The 22,141-nt window shown below is 45.9% G+C and overlaps 1 protein-coding gene across 1 annotated transcript; it reads right to left on the bottom strand.

Moving 5' to 3' along the window:
- Positions 1–5,031: 5,031 nt before the first annotated feature.
- Positions 5,032–11,874, bottom strand: lfng (LFNG O-fucosylpeptide 3-beta-N-acetylglucosaminyltransferase). The gene is made up of 8 exons (XM_079282348.1): positions 11,364–11,874; positions 7,849–7,897; positions 7,598–7,700; positions 7,357–7,510; positions 7,162–7,247; positions 6,863–7,028; positions 6,684–6,769; positions 5,032–6,588 (listed from the first exon to the last, which is right to left on the bottom strand). The coding sequence occupies exons 1-8, from the start codon at positions 11,760–11,762 to the stop codon at positions 6,522–6,524; spliced, it is 1,110 nt and encodes a 369-aa protein (XP_079138474.1). The 5' UTR covers positions 11,763–11,874; the 3' UTR covers positions 5,032–6,521.
- Between the last annotated feature and the right edge of the window lie 10,267 nt (positions 11,875–22,141).

The following is a 22,141-nucleotide window of genomic DNA, read 5'->3' on the forward strand; positions in this document are numbered from 1 at the left end:
TCCATTCATGTCGCGTTGCAGCAAAGTTAAGCTGCCGTTATCATTTAGTTACATGACGTGGTGTGTTGTCTAAATCCTCCTCAATGGTGCATTCAAGGCTTTAACTGCTGTATGTTCGGTTCAACCCAGTGGCTCCTAACCTAAGGGTCACATGACAAATCTCAGGGGTCCTGTGGTTAATGGTAGAGGAAGGAAGAGTTCTGCTCCACAAATTTTCATTTATTTTTGGGGCTTCTCTGGGGGGGGAATATTGGATATTTTACCTTTTTGGGCCTTAAATATTTATATTTAGACATAAATATTTGAGACATGAAATGTAGCGAGGGGCCCCAACTAGATTGTGTGTGTGTGTGTGTGTGTGTGTGTGTGTGTCAAAGTATTTTCCATATTCTTATGACAGTGATGAGTTATCTCTGACTGAGGTTGCACAACATCTGTCGTGAAACCTTCGCCTCTCCTTGCAGGATGTAAAGATCCAACTGAGAAAAAAAAAAAAAAAAGGTCTTCCTCAAAATTGAGTCCTTCACTCAAGTGCTGCTCATACGGAAGTTCAAGTCCGTCTCCAGTCTCCAGCAGGGATACGTGATACCTGGATTATGGTAAACTCCCACTTTGAGAGCACATGTAGAGCAGGATTAAGGCCTGAGCCAGTTGCTGTGAGATGGGCCGGTGGGACGTGTCCCGCCGCTCCTAATCCTGCAGACAATGCTGCCTGTTAATTGGAGACTGACTGATATAGCAGAGGGCAGTCGTGAAGACAATGTGCGAGTGGCCAGCGTCTCTGTAATCCCCTGCACTGTGAGGAATGTCCCTCTGTGGCAGCCATCCACACTCCACCACATCCACCTCCCACTCAGGGGTTTTCCCTTTTACTGACAGTTAAGAGTCGCTGTTTCGGGTTGTTTTTCTTCCGAGTCATAACAAACACAAAGAGAGCGACTTTGCAGAGTTGTGAAATTTCACATGTTGCACTGATGGGAGGTGCAAGAACGCACACCCAGGTGTTTGTGTTGTAATCAGCAGGAGACGAACCGTTAACAGACTGAAGTGTTTCCTGTCAGTCCACCTTGAAGCAGGGCTGAAATGATGTCAGTGTGAAGCCTCGATATCTCGTGAATTAAAGGTGTGTCTAAACTTTAATATGCAGAAGATATTAATAAATATCAACAGGCCACATTCTGACTTGTCACAGTAGGAATAGCACAGGACTGATGGTTGCTGCATTTAGCTGCCTGGCTTTAGGGTTGCTGGTGTTGTACAGCTGACTCAAACCCACGGAAGCAGGAAATCATCCCAACATGGACGTCACGAGGCCACGTGACAGCCGATTGCAGCGCTACTCCGATCGTTGGATTGGTTTTATCCTTCTGTATATTGAGTTTTCCACCGTACTTTTAAACTTTTTTCTTGGACTCTACTCATAGTATGGCTATGTCACTGCAAACTATCATACTCTCAGTTAAGGGACGTCTTCCACCACCTGGATGGTGTATCCATGGCGGCGGCCCAGTCGAAGCAGATGTCATTTATGCAATATTCCAGCCTAGCTCACCATCCTCTGATGACCGATCTGGTTCATCTTTGAACAGCAACAATAAAACAATTTTATAACCCAAACGTGCTGCTTTAATTAAATAGTCATTTGCCTGCAAATACAATCACATTTTTCTCTTTTAAAGCTATGACAGTATAGTGGTGTAAGATCCGGAGGACAGGGTTCAAAGCTCACCTTTATTGTAACTTATTTTTGCTCATGAAACATTTTTTAATAAGTACGAAAACCATACAGAACCAGGCTTTGCCAAATGAAAAAAGGGTTAGGGTTAGGGTGGTTTCTCCCTGAGGCGAAAAACTGCAGGCGGGCAGATTTCTCCTCAAGTGTGACTCAAACTGAGACAGACGCAAGTCATGCGGGACTTTTTATGTTTTGTATACAGAACATGATCGACTTTTAGGATAACGGATCCTTTATCACTGGAAGATAATCAGCAACAGCCTCCAGTCATATTTCACCATGTGCGGCTTGCTGACAGTTGGTCAGCCATGTCTACAGTTGGATGTTTGTGTTCTTCTAATCTCTTACATGTCTCGTGTGCAAAACAGCTGGAATTATTAAAAGCATTCCATTGACTGACAGATCTTTGGAGACGTTACAACTGAGTTCTACTTTTTACCATGCGGCAGCCTCCTGTGCTGAAAAGTGAAGACCACAAGGAAGTGCCAACAACTGCAGTTCCTCAAATGGCCACTTGAGGCTGGTTCCAAAAGCGACTCAATCCCCATAGACCACCATGTTAAAATGTCCAACTCTACAGCTGAAATAAACGTGCTAACAGACTGGTACAAAAAACGGGTTTGGTCTCCACAGCCAATATCCCCATTCATGACAACTGTACGGGGGTTGAATTTTTATATAACTCACCCATTTAAATAAAATGAAAGGCTTAAAGTTAGGCATAATTGTGGGCGTGGCCGCTTTAAGTGACAGTTGGGTGTCGTCGTAACTGCCAAGATGGCGGCGGCAACCGGAGCGACCCAACTTTGAGCCTCACAACGCCCGTTTTAAAACTAACACGGACTTCACGTCCATATTTTACACTGTCTAAATATATTAAAACAAACGCAGTTTACCGTGGAAGAACTACTGAAACCCCTTACTTTAGTTATAATACCTCAATGTTAACATTAAAACATGTACTTCAAGGAATAGTTTAACATGGTAGCGAGATAAGATCTGTCAGTTAGCTCGCTAAATGTTAAGCTAACGTTACAGCTAGCAACTTACCATCATGACACAGGGGGAATCAGCTAGCCTGGCTCTGTCCAAAGGTCAGAAAACGGCCTGTTAGCACCATTAAAGCTCACTAATTAACACGCTGTATCTTACTTGTTAAATCGGCATAAAAATAGGAATGTAAAAACATCAATTGGCTGTTTTTCTTTGGGTAATGTGCAGCTGGTCATTGGGCAACTGGGCCCAGACCAACACATTTTTCAGTTTGTATGAATTAATAACGTGAACAAACTTGTGTACTTTAATTTAAGTATCCATACGAGCAACTGATTCACTCTACTACCAGTAGTAGAAATGCTGCCATGTCTCCCTATCTGAGACATGGCAGCATTTCAGCTCGGAGTGTAAATTGAAATGCTAATAGCGTAGCTACACTTCAAAGCTCACTCCGACTGTAACGTTATATATTATTCTGCGTCTTCTGGTATGGAAGCAGTCATAATTGCAGTAGCAAACGTTATGAAAAGATAAACAGTGGAAAAGCACCAAAGTACAGTATCACATAATAACTCTGACTCGTAGATGTGACAGATTAGTGTGTTTGAAGGATTACTGACGCAGAGGGATTAGAAATGAGCGGGAGGAAACAGCTTTAGGCTAATTTAAATCTCAGACGTTCTACTTTATTTCCCCTCTTTGTAATAGTACACAAACAAACTTGCCTTTTTAATGTTTTACCAGTGAACAAACCCACTCTTAACTCTGTGATGGTGTGCACATCTCTTCTGTTATGATTTAAAAAAATGTTACATCAAAGTGACAGTTTTGAGAGTTTAAAAAGATTAGGGGCGCATTAGACCAACACTTTAATGATTTGTTATGTATGTCAAAACCTTTATCTTTTGCAGGAAAAGATCAATGTGCTGCAGATGTGATTACTGTTTGCACATCCACAGCTTGCCAGTTTAATAAGACAAGTTTTAACTTAAGCCTCATGCCCTTCTTTCCCATGCGCAGTGCCAGAGGAGGCATCTCTCTCTCTTCCTATTCTGTGAAGCTGATCAAGCGTTTGCCACTGAATACATGGTGATTGTAACTCAGACTGCTTTGATTGTTCTTTGTCATACAATGTATGATTGGAAACTTCTGCACAGATTTATTGTAAACGTGATACAAGTCGACAGAGAGAAGAGAGAGAGGGTGCAGATGTCTGTTTGAACATGAGATTTAGACACATGAAAGACTGCAGTTTTTCCCACTTCATGTCTCTGGAAGGCAAAGCTGTGGTTATGGGTTTGTGGTGAGGATGTTTGCGCCGAGTAATTTGTCTCCCATGCGAGGCTTTGGTGATGGATCCTCTGCTCTGTGTGCCAGAGTTCAGCCAGCATGTGCACATGCAGGATGATAACGTTTTAAACTGCACCTTTGTGCTGATTAGTAAAACTGCAAGTAATCTGTCTTTTAGTCAGAATTATATTCTCGACAGTTTAACATCTTGTGAGGCAGTTTTTTCGACCAAAATTCAACCCTAAAATTCATTCAAAGATGATATAATGTGGAAAAAAATAGTCCATTAGAAGTGAAAGTCAGAGAAGGACTCCTGACAGTGTTACTTTATCATGTATTATACAATAGGATTGATGCATTGACATGTAAGCAGCGTCTTATCGTTATATTTGTCTGTTGTGAAGCTAATTTGACCCATTTTTATTGATCGTTGGCTGCTTTACTTTATTGTATTTAAAAAAACATTTTCAATGTTTAATACAGATATTTCAACTCTTAATCAGCGAATAGATTAGTAACTACGTTCTCCAATAAGTGTAGTGGAGTAAAGAGTAAAATACTTTCCTCAGAAACATAAAAGTCAAAAATCTAAATACCAGAATGATAGAAAGTGAATAATTATTTAAATACAGTGATATATTTCAGCCCAGCGGTTAGGTTAGAATATGAAACATGTAGGTTTCATTTTGAAGTCCTGCTACAGAAATTAGCATTTTTGGACGAATCACTGATGTTCGATTTGTTTTGTGTGAAATATGAATTTTTGCTTCTTTAAAGGCGACGTCACTCAAAAGAGTTGTTTAATCTTTAATAATGCATTGTTTTACAAGGTTATCATGTTTACGTGAAATTTTGTTTATATAGCCGTCAGTGCTTGACTAAATGTAGGCTCCCGTTAGTTCACACCACTGCATTAATAAATCAATAACACCAAAAGAAGATCCATTATCTCAAACTTGGAAGACAAAGTCAAATAAAAACACGACCAAATATGTAATGTTTCTCAGTGGTTATGCACTTTTATTCAAAGTTGTCGGTCCCACCGTGGGTCCCATGGTAGTTAATACCAGGATCAGCTCGTAATCCCTGAGAAGCCAGTATTGGGAATGAACCGCTCGAACCCTCCAGATACTGGAGAATAAACACCACAGTCACTTAACGCAGTTCAAGGCGGTACAAAAATATCACGTCCGGGTCAATAAACGCACATGTAAACCACAAAGGGGAAATTCCATCCTACACATTATACTACGCATTTAAAACAAAGGGCACAGTACACAATACTGCAGTCAAAATGTACAGGGCCACCCAATATGGGTGAGAGACGACACGGCGGGAACGGACCCCTCCATGTGGAAACACTCATGTTGCTCCTGTAAAGTTCCCACCTCAGCGGCAACCAGCCCATAAATATTATGTGTAAATAAAGAACATTCATGTTGAGGACAACAGAGAAGCTCAGCAGTCTTTTGTGCAAACTAGTATAGACTGTGGCTCACGTTACACACGTGGTTATTATTTAGATGCCATTGTTTCTTTCTTTGCTTTTCACTAATTCTTCACTGTTGAACCTTTTTTTGAGGTGAGCAACTTTTCAGGAGCAATCATCAGCTCATTTGAAACTCAGCTGTGCAATTTTTCAAACAACAACAATAAAAACATTTCAAAAGCAATTTAAAAGCTGATTGTAACCCTGAATCAAAATCTCTCCCACTCGTTAGTCATCCTCCTGTGTAACAAATGCAAGGAGTGTTCTTGAAAACATGAATGGCTGAGAGATTGCGACGGGTTATTTCTCTTTTCTTTGTTATAGTTTGGACATAGATCTGAGGCATGTCATTAAAAAGGACGTAAATTAGGTCAGTTGACCAAAAAACTATCGCAAAGGGAAAAGTGCTTCGTCCTGATATACCTCACATTAGGTCACCAAAGGATGCATTAGGGAGTCTGCCAGCTCAGTTCATGGGACAAATAACAGTTCACTTAAAAGCACAACAAAATCTTCATATTAGCGCATTTGTCCGGAGTCATCGGAGTAAAAACATCGAAACAAAAAAGCCAATAATATGCGATAAAAGCCAACAAAAGCCTACAAACAAAGACCTGTATGGCTTTGCATTTTTAAAAAGCGAAAATAAATGTTAATGTGAAGCTGGCAAAAAGGCTTGAATATATGTCAATACATTCTATGAGAATTGCAGATACATTTACAAGCAACATAACCATCACAAAGCTCAACTGATTGCCTGCAAAGCTTAACGCTGAAAGCTACTTCCTGCCGAGAGCCGGGGTCCTTCCACCAGAACATAATGGGGCGAGGTCCCGGCTCCGGACAGGAAGGAATAGTCCCGAGGCGGGCCGCACAGCAGCCCAGTAAAACTATCAAAGGCCGCACAGCAACAATACAGCAGCCGTGCGGTCTAACAACAAACACTGGTCCCCGCGAGCCTTTCAGATACCGAGGCACGACGGGGACGAGGATGAGAAAGGAGCGGTCGCCCTAGAAGGCAACCTGAGGGGGACACCATGGGGTGTCTGGGTACAGGAGACAGTGCACCGACTTGAACCTGGAAGACAGCGAGGAGAACGTTGGAGTCACACTTGTTGAAAAGTGTTGAAGCTGATTTAAATCTGCGTTATTAAATCCAGAACAATCTCTCACCTCGATGGATCCTCCTCCGCAGGAAAAGCCCCTTTGTAATTGATGATATTACTCTTGTTTTCGAACATCCCATAACTGAGGGTGATCTGGAAGAGAAATTACAGGGGAGACTTAGAACACAGAAGAAGAAAACCACCAAGAATACTGGACACGGACTGTGTGTTTAATAAGCCTCTCACCTGCTTGTGTATCTCCGATCTGGACACTTGTTGCAGGTTCTCCAGGTGGGAGTGGAACAGGTTGCTGCGGGTCAGAGGAACCCCCAGAACCGACTCGATGATGTAGCCGACGGTGCAGTCGTCGGGCAGCCGGATCTTCTCCGCCGTGTTCATGAAGTGGCCGCCGCTGGAGGAACAGAAAATACACACTTGGTCAGTGCTGAGCTTTGCTGTTTTCACCCTCAAGACTGAGCGCTCTGTAGATAACACAGGGTGTGTGTGTGTGTGTGTGTGTGTGTGTGTGTGTCTCGGTATCTCACCTGGCCCACGGGCTCATCTTCAGCGCCAGACCTCGGCTCACACAGAAGCCTGCTCCTCCAGTAGCAAACCAGAAGTTGACTGGTTTCTGTAAGGACACAGAGAAGAAGTTGGTCAATATGCAGAATCATCCGACAAATACGAGCCTGTATGATCCGGAAGTTCCAATTCAACAAATATAAGAATCTTCTGCGTACCATCTTGTTGTCGCCCAGCCTCTCTGTGGCCTCGATGGGCCGGTCCAGACTGGGTTTACCGATGTACATGTCCTGGGTGTGGGGGTACTGGGACAGGTGCTTCACCAGAGTCCGAACGTTCACGTAGTTGTCATCATCTACGTGACAGAACCACCTAAGAACCAGAAGAACCGTTAGATCCTGAGATATTCACACTGATGAATAAAGAAAATCACAATTCAAATAAATATCAAGGACTTACTTTTTCCCCGACTCGATGAACTTATCGTATTCCACCGCCATCTTGCACGAGAGAGCTTGTCGGCTGTGAGCTGCAGAGCAGTTTGTGTTGATTGCGTGACTTCCTGTGGCAACAATGCAAGAAACAGGTTATTGATGAAAGATGACACCATGAATAGAGGCTTTCGCAGAAAAATGACCTTTTAAAAATAAGATTCAGCGTGCCCGTTCTAATAAAACAAAGAGCAGCTCAGTTCCCAACATGACACTTACCAATTTTCTTTTTCAGCTCGGCATCCTCTCCGTCTGTGAAGATGTGCGTCTGTAAACAAAGAAAGGGAGAATTCAGATCAGTGGTCGTGAAATCCACAAAAATGACAAGCGCTTTGGACGATCGCGTGAAGCGGGCGGTCACACCATCAAATTCAACGGTGCGTCCGAAGCCCTCCTCCCTCACGGCCATCCAGTGCGCTGTGATTAGCATCAATCAACGTGCCTTCTATGCAGCGGAAAACACATCGAGTTAAACAACCCCGGCTCTCAGAAAGGCCTTTTGTCCCGCGTTTCACTCTCTCCATGGCAACGGTGCTGCCGCCCCGAAGCATCCCAGACATAGAAGAAAGCAGGAGGCAGACTGTCCGCCCCCACACACACCCCATTCATGTATCCCACGCCGAGCCCCCCCCCCCCCCCCCCCCCGGACCTGCTGCCGGGCCTCAACGTGCTGAATGCAGCTAAAACAGAAGCAAACAGCAGATAAACTACGAACACGATCCTCTGAGAGACCCGTGAATCGAGCCACGAGACTGCAGGCGCTTGTTAAATGTAGCAGTTACTCATAAAAGGAGTTCACGACAAAAGGATTAGACTCCTCTTCATGCCGCCTCACACTGAGCAGGTGCAAGCCGGTGAATGGCGACCGATGATGAAAAGGGGCCCCGAGCTTCGTGTTTACTCTTCACCTGAGGTGAGGCAGCACCTGCCCAACGTCACGCTACCTTATCTGCGCCACGTGTCCCTACACGCCGGTGTCAACTATGACTCGCGCTCGTGCAACTTCTCTGCCCTGCTGCCGCCGAGCAACTGCCGTTTCGGCGCTCTGCATCCAGAAGCAGAAAAGTCTCATCTTTCTACTTTTTTCTTTTCCCGGCCGCCCGAAACAGTTCGTGGAAGCAGATGTTGCTCGATGTCGAAGCCATGAGCCGGTATTTGTTTAAGGAAGAGTGGTGGTTTGAGAGGAGGCTGGCGCTGGTTGCTTTAAAGCCTGTTGAATAGACGGCCTAATCACTGAGGCAGCTGCCAGAGCTGCCAGGGCACTGACAGAGAGAGAGGGAGGGAGGGAGGCTGGGGGAGAGAGGGGAGGAATCTCACTGCTGATTAGTAAATTGAAAACCGTGTGTGGCCATTCACCCCCCCCCCCCCCCCCCCCCCCCCCCCCTTAGGCCCACGTACACGGCCAGAGCCTCTTGAATAGAACAATGCTGTGAGTTTTCATGCTGGGTAAAGTCTCCACTGGGTAAATTCTAAATGTGTGCCAGCATTTGCATACAGCTGCAGGAGTTAACTGAAGAGAAACCTCCCTGGGAAGGCTTTTTTTTTCCTCCCCCTCCGTCTTTGTTTCTGAACAGAAACTTAAAGAGAACACTTACTTTCTCGGAATACTAATTCATACCACATAAAAAAAAACAAACACCAGGTGGCCGTGTGTGAAGCAGAGATAAGAGGAGAGGAGGGAGATGAGAGCTGCACTCCTGACCACAGGAAGACCTGGCACAGTCCTGTCTGAGCTGAACGTGGTGCCTGGCTGGCTGTCTCCAGCTCCACGGGAAGGAAGGGCATCAGACCCCCCCCCCCCCCCCCCTCCCTCCTGCAACCACTTCCACCCCCCCTGATTCAAAGCCTTTGTAGCCCATTTCATCAGGACAAATTATTTGTACCACCGCTGCACGGGACGGGGTAAATGGCGTGCACATATTAGTCACATAGTTTTTATAAGCATCTGTCCTCTTCAATGACACCCTCCCAGTTGTACTTCACAGTGAAGACATTTTTAAAAAAGCGCCCATTGTTAGGAGTGCTGGCTAATTATCATACTCTTAAGAGAGGAATGCATGGCACACCGTGAAGACGCCGGTGGCAGCTGCTGAATGCATCTGAAGACTGTACAAATCAACCCGATCTACTCCCTGGAGCTGTTGTGATCCATTTTCTTCTTCTTGTTTCATGGCCCTGCTCTCAGTACAAAAGTCATATCGCTCAAGGGTGATTAATAGAGAACAGGAAGGCGTTTTGTACAAGAAAAAGTTGAAATGAGCGCCAATTCACAGATAAAGTGGGTCTGGTGTTTAATAGCCTCAGAGGGTAACCTTTTACATAAAGACACCAAAGAAAAGGCTGTTAGTGCTCTGAATGGGCTCAAAGACTAAGGCGCTATTGTGTCAACACATCTATCGCAGAGATAATCTTCCCTCTCTGTTCTCATGTAAACAGCAGCAGATAGCGGCTCCATCTGCACACCAGAGAAAGAGATGTCCCTCTGAGCGGAAGAGGAGCAGAACAAGAAGTCTTTTAAAGGGCCGTTTGCATGAATAAGACTTTTGTCCCTCGTGTGTGCTGCTACAAAAGTGATCCAAACTCCACAGACGTCCATCAGCTGAGCGTGAGAATCGACCGAGGACGGCCATATGTACACGGTGGGAACTCGGAGCATCATATGGCTGGCATTGGGGCCGTCCTTTGTTCCGTCGCTCCTGACCACCTGGCAGCCTTCCTCCGGGAACTCCCTCTTGCATTGTGGGTCCCGCTGTCCTTTTTTTGTCCATGCAGCCACCCACCAGCTGCCCGCCCGCAAGCCCTGCTGTTAACTCTGTGGGCTGGGTTAACTAACATCATCCAGTGCAGTGATTACAACCAATTAGCACAGTCAACTCGCATCCGAGCAGATGCTGCGGTGCAAGGTTTGGGCATTAACGTGAGCCGTGCAGGTGACTGTGCCGGGCCTGTTATCTTTACAGTGTTACTGACATCAGACACAAGAGAAGAAACCCAAAACTTCACCAGAGGGGAGAGCCTGTGTGTGACAGCGGCCGAGGCAAATTAAAAACGCACATCTGGGAGCAGGACAAAACCACTTTTTCCTCCACAGTATAGCCGTGCGTGTCTTTGTGCACCCTCTGAAGGAGCTTGCTTCTCAAGGCCACATTTTCACACTCAGCGTGCCGCATAAACTCGCCTATAGACGCACCCCTTTGTCCCAGGCATCCCCTCAAACGAAGCCCCCGTTTTCCCATCCCTCCAGTGAGCTTGACCCAGACTCGGCTCCCACGTTCCCATGGAGAGAGGGGAGACAAGGGGCTGGGAAAGCTTTTCTTTCCCCTTCAGAAAGACGCTTTGTTAGTGCTGGAAGGGGGACAGCACTGGAGTCGGTGCTGTGAAGCATCCATTGCACCGGGGGCATTCACAGGGACGCCCAAAGAGAGGAGGGATAATAGAGAGGGGGGTGAGAGAGGGAGAAGTGGGAGTCCTGAAACTGCTCCCTCTCGTTCTCAGGGACATCACTCAGAGGAGAATAAAAAGTGACAGAGCCGAGGAGACTCAGCACGGTTAACAGGGCTTGTGTGGCTATTTCAGTGTGTCATGTGGTGACAAGGGGGAACAATGCAGCACTGTAAGCAGCCATCAAACGGGCATCACCTGCATCACTTATTGTTCAGCTCTGCAGCCCACAAACAAGCCCCCCATCATATCTGAACATCATGAACACACATGCATCCCACACTTTCCTTTACCTGTTGCATGTTCCGTGAGATCCACGTGTCCAGCAGCAGATTCAGTCTGGACTGGTGGAACTTCTTGGTGGTCTTCACGGCGATGAAGACGTCGTCGGCGCTGATGTCCTCGGCTGGAGGCGGCTCGGCGGCGGAGGAGCGCGCGGGCTGCTCCGCCTCCCTCCGTCCCCGCGTGAGTTTGGTGAAGTACGCCGAGAATCCCTTCTTAGTTTGCGCGTCGCTCTCACCGTCCCGCGCGGCATCCTGGAGCGGAGAGCGCGTGCCGGCGTCCCCTCCGGTCGCCTCGTCGTCCACCTGACCGCGGTGATGCTGCACGGCGACCAGGACCAGCAGCAGCAGGCAGAGGCAGGCTGTGCTGGCGACAGAGATGGCTGTCTTCTTATTGCTGTTCATTGACATGATTCAACTTTTTCTTAAAAGACTAAAAAAAAAACTATGAAGCGGCGCAACAAATCCCCAATGCAAAGTCCATAAGGTGTTTTATTCTATCAGTAAAAGAAAAGGATGAACAGATCCGTGCCTGTGCATCGCAAGTGAGTAGTTTGTTACAGGGGAGAATATATCAGCTTCAATGCTGGCCACGCCTCGTGGGAGGGCCTTGAATGCAGCATGCCAGCAACAGGGCGTGGTTACAGTGTGTGCGCGTGTGTGCGTGTGTGTGTGTGTGTGTGTGTGTTATGCAGAGTTCAGTTTGGCTTTTACAGAGATAATAGGAGTAAAATATTGACCCAGAGAACACAGAGCTGCAGGTGGTCACGAGGAAAGGTGTGTTTCAAAATGTACCTGGAGGAAAAAGAAGCTCCTCCAGATCTAAATTTGCATTTGTCTTCTTTTCAAGGTGAAGCTATTTGAATTCTGCCGGGTGTTCACCAGAGAAACGGGCTCTATTGTTCTTCACTGACCTTGTGAGGACTCTAAACAGTTGGCCATTCCTGAAAACACTTGTTATTCAAATTCTGGCTCTCACAACCGAGTGCCGTCTGGTGCCGGGAGGCTGACCAAAAGACACGAGAGTCCATTTAGACCCACATGCAGCTGGTGGAGCCTCAGTAACCCCCCCGACGCCGGGCAACACATTTTGGCACAAGATTGAAAAAAGCTGCCGAAAACGCAGATGATTTTGGTCTCAATCTAGATGTTGGGATAAACTCCTAAAAAGTCGGTACTCATGCTGAGTCACACCTTTCGTGTGTATTTTAACTCATCATGCTTAACTCTTCTGTCTTTACCTGCACCTGAAATATTTAGCAAATCTTTTGCAAGAGAAATAAATGTATTTTCCGCTGCAGGTGTTTCATTCTTTTAGTTCTGGGACATCAGGACATAAGTTACCTCTGTGCTTTGTTGCTGCTGACAAGGTCTTTTGTGCCCCTTTTAAAACTGAGCACAGAAAGGCTTCTAAAGCATAAGAAACCAGGCAGAGGGGGTTGTCTCCGAGGCCTTCATTCTTCTCTTTCTTGCAGGGCATTCGTTGCACCTCAGAAACTCTTTTTGGTCCTTTTGGACTTGTGGAGACAATGTCAGCTGTTAGAATGTCTCCAACCTCCCTCTCTGTTCAGTTTGTTTCAGCCTTCTGCTTCCTCCACGGACACCAGCAGGAAAAACGCTTTCTCGTCCCTTTTGAAAATCACCCCACCTCGTCTTTGACGGCCCTCCAGCTAACACTACTGCTGGATTAAATCCAGCGTCTTCAGACGAGCCCACTTCCTCACCAGAGAACCCACAAACCCACGAATAAACACCCCAGAGTGCTTGATTTCCCCCCCCCCCCCCAGATCGTATCAGCACGCTGGGGGATCTGAGCGGTCTGAGAAGCTATTTATAGTTCCTGCTTTTACAGAGACGATGACATGTGATGCACATAGCCTACAGCAGGTAAACGGTCCCAGCATGCACTGGGACCACAGTGTCACAGCAGCCCACTAACTGTCCTGAAAGCATCGTTTCAGCACTAAATATCTCTTCTTTTATTCGCTGATACACGCCGCAAAAGCAGAGAACACATGTGCGCACTCAGCTCTGTGAGATGTCAGTTATAACTCGATACTCTGAGGATCCAACATGGAAGACATTAGCTGGAAGCCACATCGTTCTTTTCAACTCGTGTTTCCATTCATCTTCTGTCTGTTTCACATTCCTCATGCTGGATGGTCCCCAGTGTTTCTGAAGCTTTTGTTTATTACGGATTCAAATCTACTCAATTGCAGCCTTTCATATTTGAATGAGTCTTAGATCTCCTGCATACTAGACTCTTGGATCATTTCCTTAATGTATCCATATCTCCTTCCTTCATATAGGATCACATGAGTGTTTCAGGGCGTCAAACTAAATGTAAGAGTTGTAACTGTTCTGTAAAACATCAAACAGGGAGATTTAGTGTCATTAACTTAATGTACACACGTTTTATTCATTTCAAGATAGTTCAGAGCTAGCAGAGACTCACTGTGTGTCTTTAACGCATGTCGTAACGAAAGCAACATGATGAAAAGTGTGATCAAGAGCTATCTAGAACAAATTGAATGAGAGTGCACCGTGAACCGGGATCGGTCTGCGGTTCTGTTTATTTTCCCAGCATGCACACACCGGCTCTGATTGGATTACAGCTCACACCAGAAGCGAGAGCCAGGGGACCGAGCGTCCTCCTCAGATCTCGGTGTCAGTTTCCCTCCTCATGCAACATCAGAGGAAACTCTCCGAGGACCGAAGGCTGAGAACGCTTCAGCTGCCCGACAGACAACTAAATACCTCCCGCTACGATTGACCTGCAGAGAGTCTGAATGGACTTCCTTCAGCTAAACGCAGTGAACCTGTGGAAGTAGACTTAAGTTGAGATAAAACTTCATCGTGCATGAGATGATGATGATGCGAAAGGCTGCATATGTGTTCTTCTGTCTCTCTGAAGCAGCAATACTGGCACAATATCATGCTGCCGAGGAAGTATTCAGATACTGGAACAGAAGTCGCAATCCTGCAAATGGAAAAAAGTGTAATTAAGTATGAGTATAAGTTTATTATTCCATTATGCATCTGTGCGTTAGCAGCGTTTTATTGTTGGAGGGGGTCATTGTGGAGGAAGTGTGTACTGTTATGTATCAGTTCATCATGTGATTTGTGTGTAAAACCTTATTTTTGTAAAGCTATAAAAACAGTTGTATAATAAAAACGACAGCGACACTCATACGGTCACAGAAATATACACATATGTACTGTTTTTATTTACTGTGGCAGATTCCTTTAGTTGTGTGAAGCAGCTTGATTTAGTTGAACTGTAAATGATCAACCAGGAGCTGAAGAGAGTGTTGGGTTACATGCTGACAAGCCTGGACATGTTGAACGTCATTTCTTCTGTTCAATAATAATATAAAGACACGTAAACCATCTTTAATTTGGGATTCATCTGTGAGCCACTCAGAAATGCAATGAATCAGGTACCAGTCTGCTCCACTCTCTACAGAACCAGGTGTTGTTGGAAACTAGATATTCACTGGAGACCTTCAGCTTTATATTTCTACTCACAGCTCACTGAACTCATGGGACCTCTAAAAGCTGCTGACAACTTTGACTTGTTTCCATTTCATAATGTGAATTTGAAGAGGTCGGTGGTTGCATGTGTGTTGGGAACAAGCCTGTGAAAAGGTTCCTTGTGTTGAAGTAAAGGCCAGTAAAGACAACACCGTCCCTCGTTGTCTGTGCCGGTGTCGCCTCACTGAGACGTACAATGGGAGGCTTCAGCAGACAAAGAAAAGGGGCATTGAGGTACTTTTAATTGTTTGTGGTGGAGTTCTCTCATCGGGCCCTTTCTCATTTAAATAGAAATGGGTGAGCCATTGCAGAGGCGGTGTGCATAATATGACTAGTTTTCTCTGTAATCGCAGGATGTAGTTGGACAGGATGACTTCAGATATTTCGGAGGATGTGTCAGCAGCGATGAAGTTTACTCCTGATTTCAGGCTAAATAAACAAGCCGAGTCGAGAAGAAAGACACGACTCTTTAGATCCAAAGACAACAGGACACTCACGGCTGGTGGTTGATGTCCTATTTTAAAGTGCCCCCCCCCCCCCCCCCCCATTATAATTGTTCCCTTTTCACTCTTCTCTCCATAACCAGGCGAACACGAGCTATTTGCATAACTGTTCGGACCTGCTCGTCACCCCCTGCTCCTGCCCTACTTCCACTCCGTCAGCCTAATGCTTCCCAGCACTCTCTGTCTTTGTGCCTCCTCTTGTTGTTCTGGGAACGTACGCTGGTCGACACTTTCAACTCCAACTGAGATCCGTTTAGTGGGTAAACAGGCCCCAAACTATGAGAGACTGGCCTGTTTTTTCCCTATTTGTTGTCTCTTTTCTCCCCAGTGTTGAGGGGAGGCCTTTGTGTTGTGGAGCATGAAGAGGTGCAGAGTTCTGATCTGTGAGTGTATTATGGTGGAAGAATAGGGCTGTGGGATCTGATACTGTGAAAATGAGAGAGAGAGAGAGAGTTGAGGGTACACTGAGTGTGATATGGGCGTTACACACATTGTGTTATTTCACAAGTTATTTTTCACAAGTGGTGGAGCATTTGACTGCAGATCACGACGTCTCTGGTTTAAATCCAGATGCCCTCGTGCTTCCTACAAGAGGCAAATATTTAAAGAAGTGAATCATTGAGCTGCAGAGTTATGAAATAAGAAAAGACTTTGCTCGTCCCTGAGGGAAAATTCACATTAAAACCACATGGACAAACTGAATGTTTAAACAGGGATAATGCAACTTATGTATCATCTCTAAAACAATGAATCCTATCTCGGTCATAGGATACATCACGGTGCAGTGAGGCTTTTGTGATTCCTCCATTCACACTACATTTCTTCCACAGGTAAACTGGACTCCCTTGGGTCTCCCTCATCAGCGCATCCTGTTACTTAATCTGTTTAGAAACGACCAGCCCTCTGCGACCTCCTTGCTTCCCGGGGCCTCGGTGCCTTTGTGGTCTCTCCCAGCGGGCCCAAAGGAAACTACCGCCAACATTCCCCATCAGCAAAGACCATTTCTGAGGTGCCCGGTTCCCCCCTGAGCTTTTATCACAATATGCTCTTCTGATACTGTGACACCCTCCGTCAATCATCTCCACGATACAACTCCATCTGCATCGAGTTAGGACTTTAATGCACGTGTGCTCTGCAGCCAGAGGTCTATTAGCAACCGGTGAGATTAATTAACCGTCTACAAGATTTCAACCTTTTTTACTTGTTGTTTTTAAGACTCGTGTGGATTTGAATTCATGTTTTGGTAACGCGGAGCGGCAAAGTTCAGTCGTGGTCTTATTGTTTTGGGAGCGGGCTGATATACTGCAACATTAAAGAGCCATGACAATGAAAAGCAGATGTGACTGTGGGGCAGTTAAATGACTTCACTGCTCTGTGAAAACAGTGAGAGACCATGTGGTAAATGCTGGTAAATAGGTGAACATTTAGCGCTTAATACACAAGTTAAAACAGATGTTTATTTTTGGTTTCTACCTAACTTGTCTTTCGTGTCATTTGTCTGTGATCTCTCATCATTTTCCCAGCTTTGCCAGCTGTTATTTATTTTCATGATCCGTAAATTGCTATCAATATGTGGTGTTAAATGACAACAGCAGGACTCAGTATTAAAGGATAAAGGCTAAATGGGCCAATGCAGGGGCTGCACACATGGTGTGTATTGAACAGAACACCTGTCAGGAAATCCTGCTTCATTACAGACTCCGCAAACACGCACCTTCCTCCCAGACTGTCCAACCTTAGCTGAGGGAATCCCTTCTTTTTATGGCCAGGATTAGTTCCCGGCACCGGGCTTGGCCCGGCTCCAGCCGTGGGGGACCAAGAGCAGCCTCCGTCCCACAGACCGGCGGTTTATCTCTTGCGGTGGGGTCCAACTGGGCTGATCCTCTCATATTAAATGGATTAGCGGAGGCCTTGTTCTGCTGTCAGGAGCTCGTGAAAAGAACAGGGATTTAGCATGTCGGCATTTTTCCCATCTGCCAAAATTCTCAAACTGTAAATGTAAATCCTGTGCTCATTGAAAATAAATCCTGTGCATGGGGCTTCTGAAACGTTAAGTATTTCCGCACGCTAGTGTCAGAAACATGATTCGTAGCTGACCTCTCAGTGTATCGGCCGCGTCCAGCTCTTGTAGTATCCGTGGGAAACTGTAGCATTAGTGCTGCTGACAAGCCTTTCCGATTTCCCATGGGACACATCCATGACCGGAGCAGGTTAGGCCGGGACCCAAATGCTGGATGGCAGGACTGGGATAGAAGTGTCACAGATATCAGGAAATAAATCACATGAAGAGTGTGAGGTTGTATTCTCTGGATTTATTCTCAGATACAACATCACTGCTGTACCTCAGCCAAGAATTTATCGAGTTATTTCATGTCACACAGACAGTGTTAGATCTCGAGCCCATTCTTTGAATAAACGGACGGCAGGTGCTCGTCCCGGCCTGCGCTGCTGCATTAATCTCCTTCTGAAGGCAGCCGACCCGCCACCCTCGCAGGCCTCCATACGGGCGCCGCGCTAATCACACTGTTTAATAGGAGGCCGCCTGTGGCGGAGCCCTCACGCCACCGCAGATATGCTGAGATCAGGCTGGCCACAAACAGCACTGACCCCGGATCAGCCCCCTGGCCCTGCTCCAGGACCAGACCCTGCGCTGTTAGCTTGTGCTAGTCTGTTTGCAGCCAACAGGCCTTAGTGCGGAGCTTAACGTTGATGCTATCAGGAAGTTGTGCTCTAGTGACTGAAGGCAGAAAGTCAAGCTGAGATTCATTGCTTTTTACCCCAAACACAGAATGAGATTTGTCTAATGTTTTGGCTTCGAAAAAACTGTGAAAATGTTCTGCAAAGGCTGTTGTGTTGTCTTAAAATATTCAAAATGTTCACATTTATTCACATTACCATGGCCAGAACCCTCGTTTATATTGTAGAGAAGCTTGTTGTCTTCAACATGACATCAATTTGTCTTTGTTCAGATAAGTCAGAGCTCAACGAGGAGCCCAACACGCATGCCACCCAACGGTGTGAATGTGTTTGTTGGGTGGGCTTGGCAGTGAGGTTTCATGTCTATTTAAACACACACAAGCAGAGTTACGTCTCTCCCGTCAGGTTCCAACAGTCCTGGTCATGTGATCCCCGGTGAGCCCCCTCTCCCCTCTGGCTCGGCTGGACTCGGCCCAGTGTCATTAAAGTCTGTGTAGGCCATTCAGCGAGGCAGGACCGGCCCCCCGATTGAGGCCACACTTACTCAGTGGCCCTTTCCCACAACCTCCAGGCACCTTGGAGGAAGTCATCCATGCATAACGTTGCTGCCGAATCAAAGGCTGAATGTCGAAGTTGTCCCGGAGGTTTGGCTGCTGCGGGTGCGGCGTCAGCAAAGCACATGCTCCCCTTTCAGGGAGAAACAATGCCGCCCATTGTGTTCGGTCCACAAGTGTCTATTTTGATTTAAAAGAAGGATCTCACAAGTAGAGAGACAATGCAGAGAATATCTCTGTCTGCAGGCATAACACACGGGACTCATTCGGGACTGCACACCACCGTGACAGTGAACAAGCCCCGCGTGTCACGATCATCCTCGAGATAAGAGCCGCCGCTCTGCTGCTGAAATCGAAGGAGTAAAGATGTCATCAGCTGCCAGGGCTGCACGCTAATGTCTGCTGTAAGTGTTGTGACAGGTTGAATTTATCTCTGTTGTTAACTGGTGTAGCGAGCTCTATTGGGCCCCTTACACATGTCAAAATAAGAGCTTAGTGTGATAAATGGATGAGACCGCCGGATCCCTGGATTTACTCTGATAAGAGCATTAGAGCGCTCGTTAGTGAGAGAGATAAGCGCCATAAAATCACCTGAAAATGCAATTTGTGATATCTTTAATCCAATATATTTAGAGACTGGGTGTAACAGTGAATGTACAACAATAAACCGAACGATTCCTGAAAACCGAAAGCGTTAAATGTTGTTTTACAAGTTCCATCGCACCTCCTCTGGCCTCTTCGCTGGTTTATAAATACCAGTGACCATCTTTAAATAGGACATTGTTTTGTCTATTGTCTTTCCATCCCAGAACTGTCCCGATCACTGATGCTGAAGCGCTGCGGTAAACATCCTCTGACCCGCCGAACCCTCCACTCCCATCGACTCTGACCTCACGCTCTTAATCCTCAGTTACACTACGCAGGCCTCTGTGTTAGGAATGTGGACAGTGTTTTCTGTTTCCAACACGAGATAATGGTTGTATAGACGTTAGAGTTGAACTTCGTGTTTGGCTGATAGGATTAAAAAACTACAGAATGGGGACATGTTCTCAGAATCAACCCCTTGTCCTTTTTGATGACTGTATTTTTATTTTTCATTGCACCTGTTTTAATGCACTTTTTTAATTTGCACAAAAATCTAAATATCGGCAGAAATAATGTTTATAATTTTGGCTGCGTCAAAAAAGTTGGTGTATCGACAAAAGAAAAATCTGATTCTGAATCTGACACTCATAGAATCACACTAAATGAATACATGTTTCTCCCAACGCGCTTAACTCCTGATATTGAAACGCAGATTAACGAAACAGTTTCTAACAGCTCACGTTAACACAGCTGGCGTGTCAGAGGACTACGGTGGCCTTCAGTGTAACATAAAGACGTGAAAGGCTCTTGCTAGAGCCAGTGTGTGGTTTGTCCCTTCTGGGCTACTGTAGAAACATGGGGGACTCCGTGAAGAGGACCCGCTGCCTATGTAGATATAAAACGGCTCATTTTAAGCGAACGAAAACACAACAATTCTTAGTTTCAGGTGATTATAAACATAGTTATCAATATTATATTCCAAAGCTACAAAAAAAAAGCTGCACACTAACCCTTATTTATTTTATTTTACCGATTGTCTGTTTAAGACTTGCTCTAAATTTGTACGGGAAGTTAACTTTGACAAGTGTTTTTTCCTAATTTGTTTGAGATGTTAAAGGAAAAAGCACCAGCTCTAGAAGCGGGAAATAAAAGTTGCTCAACACGGTTTGTCCTTTCAACGTGATTAGGCTCAGCATCAGACTGTTTAAAAGGAGCCCTTTAAGAGGATGTTTAGGGGCTTGGAGACGGGGGTGTGCTGGACTGCTGGTTCCCCATTCTTCCCATTGTCCGGCTTGCCATTTTCATTGGAAGGAAGGCCATCTATCAGGAGCCCCTATAGGTCTTTTCAGACATGAATAAAAGGATCACTGTGAACAGACCTGTCTGTGGGTTGCTCAGACATAGGAGACAACAGATGTGTTAAACATAGCCGGCTCCCTCACACACAAAAAAAAAAACTGGGGCTGCATGCTCTCTAATGGATAGGCAGCTTTATGTTAATTGCTGAATGGAGTCGGTCAAGGCTCCTGCATGCTTTTAGTGAGCCCGTTCAAGGATCAATCCCTTCTTATTAAAGGAGACTTCACTTCCCTCCACTTTCAGGAAGAGAAGAGCTGCAAAGAAAAGGCCGTAAAATTGTTACAAGACATTTAACCAAACTGCATCTTAAAACCCAAAGGTTTGGGGTTTTTGTACTATAGCTAGGCGGATCTAATACTAATAAGTCATATTGCTTCATTATGATTGATACAAAAAAGCCTAGGATCCATCCAAGATCATGATTCTGGTCGTGGGATCGGATTGAAAACCCAAAAAACTTGACCTCAAATATGTTTTTTTATATTTTTCCGAAAAAATGTCTGTATTTTGGCTCTATGCTTCTCAGTTGCAGACAACGAAAGACTTCCAGTATGATCGCAAACGGTGAGACCTTGTTGCTGTTTCCCTGCAGGGGCAACGCTCTCCTCCTGTATTCCTGTGGGAATCAGGATAATCCAGGCGGATCACAGCTTTTTGTCTGGAGCACAGATGCTTCATTCATTTACCCAAACAGATTGTTTTACATTAAGTTCTGATAAATGTAGCAACATGCAGTGCAGCTATATCAAAATATATTTTTTTTAAAAGCAGATGTTTTGTTGATTCCATCCAAACACTTAGAGGTTTGACTCTGCACCCCAGTATCCTTCTGTGACACTGGAGGAGGAGGAGGAGGAGGAGCAGCAAAGGTCCCTGCATCAAACCCCGGAGCCGAGACAATGGGAGCTTGGCGTGGACAGCCCGAGGCGAAGCCATCTGCCACGGAGAGAGTGGAGTCCCTTTGTCAGCTATTGTGGAATGTGGAGGCAGATTGATGAGCGCCGGGTGATTCCTTTAGGGCCCGGCGAGGCAGCAGGCAGCGCAGAGACCCCGAGTAGACACCAAAGGGAACTCCCTCCCCTTCTGTCTCCACACTCAGTGGTCACATGACGGAGCAGCCAGACGCTACAACCTGGGAACATGATGAGGGAAAGTGCTGTGAGAAGCCGATGTAATGTGTTAGATAAATACCAGGTCAGTTGTGTTCTCAGCAGACTTTTCGGTATTGTTTTAAGTTGCTTCTTTTCTCAGTAAGTGTAAGAATGTTTTCTCCTTTGTTGTGTTGTATAAGAATGTCATGCCAGGTCACGATGGTGTGCCAGGATCATGACCTCTGACCCTCTCAGCAGGTGTGTGGAGGATGGCCTTTATTGAGAAAAGCCCGTCCAGAAGCTCTCTGGCCTTTGTAGTGGGTGGGTCAGGGGGAGACGGGGCAGATGTTGTATGTGAAATCCCCCGGGGAAAGTGTGCCGCCACCGAGGGAAGGGGTCAGGGCAGAAGGGCGGATCTCTGACACAAACAGCACAACACACAACTCCAGTTTCCATGGCAGCTTGCT

This window comes from Melanostigma gelatinosum, assembly GCF_949748355.1.
Source record: "Melanostigma gelatinosum genome assembly, chromosome: 13".
Lineage (NCBI taxonomy): Eukaryota > Metazoa > Chordata > Actinopteri > Perciformes > Zoarcidae > Melanostigma > Melanostigma gelatinosum.

Excerpts from the sequence above, each read along its gene's own strand:
- lfng (XM_079282348.1), bottom strand. The coding sequence starts at position 11,762 with ATGTCAATGAACAGCAATAAGAAGACAGCCATCTCTGTCGCCAGCACA. Across the intron at positions 7,898-11,363 it reads TCTCACGGAACATGCAACAG|ACGCACATCTTCACAGACGG; the intron begins GTAAAGGAAAGT and ends CTTTGTTTACAG. Across the intron at positions 7,029-7,161 it reads AAGATGAGCCCGTGGGCCAG|CGGCGGCCACTTCATGAACA; the intron begins GTGAGATACCGA and ends CTGTTCCTCCAG.